The 9460-nt window shown below is 43.1% G+C and overlaps 1 protein-coding gene across 1 annotated transcript; it reads left to right on the top strand.

Moving 5' to 3' along the window:
- Window positions 1–3103: 3103 nt before the first annotated feature.
- On the top strand, window positions 3104–8240 carry LOC120064870 (L-rhamnose-binding lectin CSL3-like). Its single transcript, XM_039015461.1, has 8 exons — window positions 3104–3216; window positions 5378–5448; window positions 5834–5911; window positions 6068–6203; window positions 6309–6427; window positions 7769–7813; window positions 7924–8059; window positions 8135–8240. Exons 1-8 carry the CDS (start codon window positions 3104–3106, stop codon window positions 8238–8240), a joined length of 804 nt encoding a protein of 267 aa, XP_038871389.1.
- Window positions 8241–9460: the final 1220 nt, after the last annotated feature.

The following is a 9460-nucleotide window of genomic DNA, read 5'->3' as shown; positions in this document are numbered from 1 at the left end:
AGTGCATGTACGGCACCTTGTCCATCTTGGTGCATTTGAATGAGTATGCATTTGTACAAACACCTGCATGGCATCAGCCTCAATTGTATCAACACAGCCTCTGTATCATTAATGTATCTACCTTTTATACGGAATTTATTTCTCATCTTAGTCATTCTATCCTTCGCCCAGCAACTGCACACCCACTTGTCTCTGCTGGCAACACTTTCTGGCTTTCTACGCAGCATATCTTTCAACAATACAATTTATATCTAATAGAATCTACAGACTGAGTTAATATTTTACTAAGAGCGTTAGTATATTACTATTTCACTGACCTGGTCTCCAGATATCCAACAGTATTTCTAGGGTCAATTTTAGATCAATGTTATGCATTTTCAGCCATTCCTGACCGGCTGCTTGAGGACAATACCAAAATAAATGGTCAATTCTGTATCCACAAAACAAAATCTGCAGCGCTTTGATTTTATGCCCCAAATATTCAGCATTTTATTGTCAAGAATTCTATAAAACTTTAGCTGATAAGCACAAGTCTTGAAACAACTCATACACCCTGTACCATGGAATCGGTAATTAAAAAATCTCTTCCCAACAATTTTGCAATCTGTATGGCACAGATGTCAACATCCTGGTCATCAAATGAAACTGGCAAACATTCCTATTTATGCTATTTTTTTTTCTCTGCAAGGTTTGGTCCTTTATATTGGGCAGACAGACGAGTTCCCTACCTCCTCCTGCTGCCACCTGCCTCCATTTTGGGGGTAATGCTGTAATCAATTGGTTATAATCTTGGATTGAGCAGACCTTTCCATGTAATTCTGATAACTCCATGAAAGACAACTCTACCCTTCTAATTGACAATATCATTTAAAAACAAATACTCTTTCCCATAAATATAGGTATATTATAAACCAAATGAAAGATAAACATCTTGTGAATCCAGCCAACATGTCCGATTTTTTTAATGTTTTACAGCGAAAACACAATACGCATTATATTAGCTTACTACAGTAGCCAGCCACACAACCGCATTCATTCAACCCAATGGTAGCGATAGCGAAAAAAACAGCAAAATATATAAATTTATTCACTAACCTTCACAATCTTCATCAGATGACAGTCCTATAACATCATATTACACAATACATATGTGGTTTCTTCGAAAATGTGCATATTTAGAGCTGAAATCCGTGGTTATACATTGTGAAAACGTAGCAACTTTTTTCCAGAATCTCCGGATATATTTCTGACACTCACCTAATCTGACCAAATAACTCATCATAAATTTTACAAAAAAATACATGTTGGATAGCAAATGAAAGACACACTAGTTCTTAATGCAATCGCCGTGTTAGAATTCTAAAAATAACTTTAGTACGACATACAGCTTACGTTATAGCGAGACAGCGCCCAAAATCAGGGCGGAAAATAATACTAAACATTTTCGACAGAAATACGAAATAACATCATAAATGTTTTCTTACTTTTGCTGAGCTTCCATCAGAATGTTGTACAAGGAGTCCTTGGTCCAGAATAAATCGTTGTTTGGTTTTAGAATGTCCATTTCTTCTGTCGAATTCGCACCACAATGCTAGCCAAGGTTGCTAACATTCCCATCCTCTCTTGGCGCAAAGAACGGAAAACTCCAAAAGTCCCAATAAACGTTGAATAAACTGATAAAACTCGGTTGAAAAAACCTACTTTATGATGTTATTATCATATGTATCAAATAAAATCAGAGCCGGAGATATTCGCCGTGTATACCGAACGCTTTTCAGAAAACAATGTCGAGCTCCCCAGCGCGCCTTCGAAGACAAAGAAAATACCGGACCTGTCACTCCAAAAGCTCTCATTCGGTCTCACATCAAGCTAGACACCCCATTCAACACTCTACTGCCTGTTGACATCTAGTGGAAGGCGTATGAAGTGCATACAGATCCATAAATACAAGGCAATTGAATAGGCAAGGCCTTACACAGAGACCCATTTTCAGAATTTTCACTTCCTGTTTGGAAGTTTGCTGCCAAATGAGTTCTGTTTTACTCACAGATATAATTCAAACAGTTTTAGAAACTTCAGAGTGTTTTCTATCCAATAGTAATAATAATATGCATATCGTATGATCTAGAACAGAGTACGAGGCCATTTAATTTGGGCACACATTTTTCCCAAAGTGAAAACAGCGACCCCTATTAAGAAGAAGTTAACTTCTCTAGGATAGGGGGCAGCATTTTCACATTTGGATGTGTGCCTAGAGTAAACTGCCTCCTACTAGGTCCCAGATGCTAATATATACATATTATTATTAGTATTAGTATTGGATAGAAAACACTCTGAAGTTTCTAAAACTGTTTGAATCATGTCTGTGACAATAACATAACTTATTTGTCAGGCAAAACCCCGAGGACAAACCATTCAGATTATTTTTTTTTTTAGGTCACTCTCTTTTCAATGTGTTTTCATTGGGAATCCAGATTTCTAAGGGACCTTCCTGTAGTTCCTGTCGCTTCCACTGGATGGCAACAGTCTTTAGAAATTAGTTGAGGTTTTTCCTTTGAGAAATGAAGAAGTAGCCATGTTCAGAATGAGTTTCCAGTGAAGTGTACTGTTAGTTAGAGGCGCATGACCAGAAGGCATGCTACACATTGTTTTCCTCCGGTATTGAACACAGATCATCCCGTCTTCAATTTTATCGATTATTTACGTAAAAAAATACCGAAAGTTGTATTACAAACGTAGTTTGAAATGTTTGGACAAAGCTTACAGGTACCTTTTGAGATATTTTGTAGTCACGTTGTGCAAGTTGGAACCAGTGTTTTTCTGGATCAAATGCGCCAAATAAATGGACATTTTGGATATATATCAACGGAATCAATCGAACAAAAGGACAATTTGTGATGTTTATGGGACATATTGGAGTGCCAACCTCCCTCTCAGACGAGCTTAACTCATTCTATGTCCGCTTCGAGGTAGACAATACCAAGTCATCAACTCTTGCTGCTCTGAATGACCAGGTGCTTTCACTCTCCGAGGCAGACGTGAAGAAAAACTCTCAAGAGAAGGTACTCACAAAGCCGTTGGCCAAGATAGAATATTTGTCCGCATGCTCAGAGTGTGGGCTGATCAGCTGGCGGGCATCTTCTCGGACATCTTCAACCTGTACCTGTCCTTGGCTGCAGTACCCACCTGCTTTAAGGAGACACTGAATCAACACAGGTGACCCCCAGGGGTGTGTGCTCAGCCTCCTCCTGTGCTCCCTGTTCACCCATGACTGCGTAGCTTTGCACAACACCACGGTTGTAGGCCTGATAACCAACAATGACGAGTCAGTCTGTAGGGAGCAGGTATGTGAACTGGCATTGTGGTGTCATGACAACCTCTCCCTCAACGTTAGCAAAACAAAGGATTTGATTGTTGACTTTTGGAAGCCGAGGAGGGAACATACCCCGGATCCACATCAACGGGACTGCAGTAGAGAGAGTCACAAGTTTTAAGTTTCTCAGCGACTACATCACTGCGGACTCGTCATGGACCAACATGACAACAGCGTCTCTACCTTCTAAGGTGGCTGAAGAAAGTTGCCATGCTGCCTCCTCTCTAAATACTACTACTGCACCATCGAGAGCGTCCTGAGCGGATGCATCATGGCCTGGTATGGCAATTACTCCGTCCACAACTGCAAGGCACTCCAGCGGGTTAGTCAACAACACCTCTGCAACGCTGATCCTCAAGACTGGGGCCCCACACGGGTGTGTGCTCAGCCTCCTCCTGTGCTCCCTGTTCACCCATGATTGCGTGGCAACTCAATCGTCAATTTTGCTGACGACAGTGGTAGGCCTGATTACCAACAATGACGAGACAGCGTACAGGAAATATTTGAGGGCCCTGACGGAATGATGCCAGGAAAATAACCTCTCCCTCAATGTCAACAAAACAAAGGAGATGATTGTGGACTACTGTAGACAGCAGATTGAGCTAGTCCCCATCCATGTCAACAGGGCCGCACTGGAGAGGATGAAGAGCTACAAGTTATAACTATAAAGCTGAAATAGTCCATTCACAGAGTCAGTGTGGTGAAAGCTCAACAGCGCCTCTTCAACTTCAGGAAGCTGAAGAAATGTGGCTAGTCCTCTAAGGCCCTCATGAAATTCTACATGGGCACCATTGAGACGATCATGTAGGGCTGTATCAACGCCTGGTCCGGAATTTGCAACCACAGGGCTCTCCAGATGGTGGTGCGGACAGCCCAACGCATCACCGGGGGCACACTGCCTGCCCTCCAAGACATCTCCAGCACTCGGTGTCACAGATAGGCCAAGAAGATCATCAAGGACCTCAGCCACCCGTGTCTCCCCGCTACCATCTAGAAGGAGTTGATAGTACAGGTGCATCAAAGTTAACCCCAAGAGACTGAGAAACTGGAGATAGAAGTTTCTTACTCCAGGCCATCGGACGTTGAAATAGTAACCTCTAGCCGGCCTCCGCCCAGAACCCTGCCCAAACTTAGTCTCTGTTAAAAGCAGGGTATTGGGCTGATACCAACTGGTACTCTACCCTGTACCATAGAGACTGCTGCCATATGTATATAGTCACTCAACACGGGTCACTTTAATAATGTTTACAGTAGAGTAACTGTACTGGGGATCTGTGGTCACCAAACTGCCTTCAAGAGCAGCGGTCTCCCTTGACAGGAGTGGCAACTGGGAACATATAAATTAACAAAATCACTCGGACCAGCCTTTCTGGACCGTGGCAGTAAAGCCTGATAAGTGCAACACCCAAAGGGCTCGCACGTTGACGGGCAAGGCACCTGTCCAGCAGCCCTGAGAATTTAAGAGGTAATTTAGGCAATTCAAGGCAATTTACTGCACATACAGTTATGCTGTGTTTGCTCAAGAGTATAATTAATTGGCTGATCCCTCCTGATGACCCGGATTGAATAAAGGGGTGCGTTCAGCAGGATGCAACCTTTTGGAAGGTTCAGATAACAATATGCTATTTTGAACAAATATGTCTCTCCGACATGTAGATTAAGGAAATACGTTGTCTCTATTCATGAAATGTATATCTGCAATGATCGAAGGTTTTTTGACTGAACGTGGCCCATGTAATTCTTCCTTAACGAAGAAGCACCACCTAGATGGCTACTTTAAAATGTTGGAAGCCCTCAATGGCAGTGTTCATGCCAAAATGGATTTCATCCATCTAGAGTCCTCTATCTAACTCCATGAGACTGACTCAATAGCCAGGTATAGACCAGCAAACGCCGGCCCCTAATTGCAATGAGGTGCACCTGGAGACAAAGAGATACACCTGGGTTAATTAAGACATGTCACATAACATAAATACCAGGTGAATTGGGTCTTGTTATCATCAGTTGCATTTTCTCTGTTACTACCACGCCTGTACCTGGAATCATGCGCATGTTCAGACTGACGGTGGTCACATGTGAGTATACAAAATCTGTATCTGATGCAGATTAGAATTTAAATATATATGACCAAATGTTAGTAATAGAAGAATGTCATATGATTTGAGGGACATTCAGTTCCTATTGGGCAAAAAAGTATTCAAAACAAAGTCATATAACAAATGTCACATTTTGTGCCTGGAATAAGAGACCAAATGCTCAACTTGACTATAATACACTTAGTATAACTGAAATGCTTGAGTATAGAGACCAATGCTGAATTCTAGCTTCATGGTCCAAGTGCATATGTTGCTGAACTAGCTGTGTGATGTTGTTTCAGTGCTGGCTGCAGCTTGCTGTACACTAACGGATGGAGGTACTGTATGTAATAATGATGATACTACTTAACCAAGCTAATGTGAGTGGTGTGTAATTCCTGTTTATTTGTCCTGGCAGCAATTAGCATCACGTGTGAAGGCTCTGATGCTTTACTGCAATGTGGTAAGCTAGTCAACCCTACAGTATACTCACCGACCACCTATGATAGTTTCTACTGTAGATTAGGGTCACTAGCCCACACCATAGAGACCCAGACTTGGCTCTCCTTTGTCCCTCACCTTTCTCCTTTTCATTGTCTCTCTTCCCCATCTCCCTCAGATGGAGGTAAGATTCAAATCAAGCGTGCCAACTATGGTCGTCGTCAACACGATGTGTGTTCCATTGGGCGCCCCGATAACCAACTCACCGACACCAACTGCCTCAGCCAATCCACCACCAGCAAGATGGCAGAAAGGTACTGGAACCTGTGCTGTTTACCTGTAGGAACTCCTTGACTAGTGTTAACCAGCAAGATGGCAGAAAGGAACTCATGACCTCTACCTGTCTTTGAAACACACAGATGCGGTGGGAAGAGCGAGTGTGTTGTGCCGGCATCCAATTTCGTTTTTGGAGACCCCTGTGTCGGGACTTACAAGTACCTGGACATCAAATACTCCTGTGTCCAACAGCAAGAAACAAGTCAGTCTCTCAATGTGTGCTAATAACACTTAGTGGTGGGCACCAATATACAGAATTAGATTCAACGTACTATCGGTATGACTGTGGCATGTTGGGATATTGTTTAATACTCCTACCCACTTTACTCTTTTGTAAAATAGTGCACTCTGCTGATAGCTAGAAAAGGAATAGAATGGGTTGGTTCCCCTATGGTACCAGCTTGCTAACTACGATTTATTAAATGCAGTCTTATGGCCACAACGTTTCATACGTGCATGGGTTTCTCAACGTGTAAACCACCCTCACCTGTTAACTAACCCTAGCTAGCCAACAAGCTGTGGTTATTGAAAAATGTAGCCGGCAACAACTTTAGTTAGCGTAGCCTATAGGGAGGTCAGGGACCTGGAAGTGTGGTGCCAAGATGACAAAGGAACTGATTATGGACTACAGGAAACGGAGGGCCGAGCCCCTCCCAACCAGGAGGCTAGAAATATTTGGTATCAGCCCTCCGATCCTCAATTCTACAGCTGCACCATTGAGAGCTTTTTGACTGGCTGCATCACCACTAGGTATGGCATCTGACTGCAAGGTGCTACAGAGGGTAGTGTGTACGGCCCAGTACATCACTCAGGCTGGGCTCCCTGCCATCAGGATCTCGACACCACGTGTGTCTGAAGGCCCTACATACAGACTCGAGCCACCCAAGTCATACTGGCCTCTGATACTCCATAACAAATGGTACGGGTGCACCAAGTCTGGAACCAACAGGACCCTGAATGGCTTCTACTTCCCCCAAGCCATAAAACTGCTGAATGACTACCCCGACCATCTGCATTGACCCTTTTTGCAGTAACCTTTTCGACTTGTCTCATATGCTTCTGCACCTTGTTATATGTACATATCTCGCTCAATTAGCTAGCAAGAACATGGAAGGGAAGTGTCTCAAGCTTATTTGATGGTTGTGCACACTTAATCTGGTTTACCACTGAATATGTTTCAGTGAACGGTAACTAGCTAGTGCAATTCCTACTGATTTGTAGGGTTTATAGCTAATCTGACAGATGGCACAAACGGCATAGAAATACAGATTTGGTGTAGCGGGTCGCCCTGCTTCACCTTCTTGGGTATAGCCAGCCAGTTTGCTTAATTAAAATGTTAGCATTTTGAGAACTGTTCATAAGGAAGTGAAACTACAAGGTAACTGTGGAAGATGACGAGCCTAACTTTTTATACTTTAGTTCATGCCAACATGTTTAAAATGCACCTGAAATCAACGTTCCCTATTAGTGCCCATCACTAACATTTCACCAGGCTAATGTGTGTCTTAATTTGTGTGGTGTAACTCCTGTGTTGTCCTTGCAGTAAGCAGCATCATATGTGAAGGCTCTGCTTCTCAACTACTATGTGGTAAGCTGGTCAACACTACCGTACGGTGTATTCATGTGGTGATGTATGTTAGTCACTAACCCACACAAACACCCAGATTTGGTAATCCTTTTCTTCGTTCTCTTCCTCAGATCGTGGTGAGATCCATATTCAGCGTGCCAACTATGGTCGTCGTCAACACGATGTGTGTTCCATTGGGCGCCCACATAAACAACTCAAAAACACCAACTGCCTCAGCCCATCCACCACCAGGACAATGGCAGAAAGGTACTGAAACCTTTAGTGTGCATTTACCTGTAGGCACTCATTGGCTGTGATGTTAACCTCTACCTGTTTACACAGGTGTGACGGAGAGCGCCAGTGTATCGTCAAGGTATCCAACTCCGTGTTCGGCGACCCCTGTGTCGGAACCTATAAGTACTTGGATGTGGCTTACACCTGTTACTGAATGTGAGTGTTGTATATGTTCATGCACACATGACTGGGAACTAGAATGCTGGTACTGATGGTTTGTCTTGCAGGATATCTTCCTGGGGAACCAGAAGATCTACAAGGCTTCTGGGACATTTATCGGGCCGTGCTGTTTTCCTCCAACTGCCAAATCAACTTCAATGACCAATGTAAACCTGTGCATTTTGTGCTGAAACATTTCTTAAACCATTTCTGAACTGTGGTTGTTGGTCTAAATTAAATGACATGGCTGGAAGATGATACTGGTTGCCTCTTGTATATTACTAAATGTCACACCAATATTACTGACCATGTGTCCGGTGTTCACCGGTCTCATTTGTACCTGGGGCTAACGTGCCTTTGTCTTGATGTCTGTCATCTGTGCCCACCTTTAGGCAGTTGTAGACAAGTTTAATACTCATTGTGATCTCTTTCCTAACCACCTCAGGCGGTGTGATCTGGATGGTCAAACTATATTTTAATCAATTGAACCTGCGTCTCAAATCACTGACAGGTAGTACTTATGCCATCAGCAGCCTTAATGGTCCTAATTTGTATTAATCACCAGCTAAGCTGGTCACAAAGCAGACCTGGATGGGTGAGACATTTTTACACACTGTTTAGACCCTACAAACATTGATAGTTATGTGGTTGGATCATGAACCAATTGGTACGGTGTAAATTCAGCTAGACTATTTCTTCTCTTACTAAACATACTTCCAGAGAAGCTGCCCAACTACATCACATTAGTCTAACAGCTTCTTATCCAGAGACACACAGGGTCACAGGCACGTTGACAAATCTCCCACAATGTCAAAGGGGGACCTGACCGATACAGCCATCCAAGAGCTGGCCCTCAACCATCACATTCCACCCTGAGAAATAAAATAATTCTATTCCCTGCCCTATGCACCACCAAATAAGAGAAACAACCATGAAAAACAGCCAGGCCAACAATGTTTGAGTGCATGTATGGCACCATGTCCATCTGAGTATTCATTTGTACAAACACCTGCATGGCATAAGCCTTAACTGTATCAACACAGCCCCTCAGTGTCATTCAAATGTATTGGTTTTATCTGGAATGTATTTTACATCTCATTCTATCCTTTGCCCAGCAACTTCACCCCCACTTGTCTCCAATTCCACATCCCAACCCTCAGCTTCCCTTAGCCTATCCCACCTGTCTCTGCTGGCCACACACTTTGGATTTCTACA

Source organism: Salvelinus namaycush, chromosome 20 (assembly GCF_016432855.1).
Source record: "Salvelinus namaycush isolate Seneca chromosome 20, SaNama_1.0, whole genome shotgun sequence".
Classification (NCBI taxonomy): domain Eukaryota; kingdom Metazoa; phylum Chordata; class Actinopteri; order Salmoniformes; family Salmonidae; genus Salvelinus; species Salvelinus namaycush.
This window is presented reverse-complemented; position numbering and strand designations above follow the sequence as displayed.

Coding starts and splice junctions, on each gene's coding strand:
- LOC120064870 (XM_039015461.1), top strand. CDS start 3,104: ATGCTCAGAGTGTGGGCTGATCAGCTGGCGGGCATCTTCTCGGACATC. Junction 5,449..5,833: donor CAGACTGACGGTGGTCACAT/GTGAGTATACAA, acceptor AGCTAATGTGAG/TGGTGTGTAATTCCTGTTTA. Junction 8,060..8,134: donor ACCAGGACAATGGCAGAAAG/GTACTGAAACCT, acceptor CTGTTTACACAG/GTGTGACGGAGAGCGCCAGT.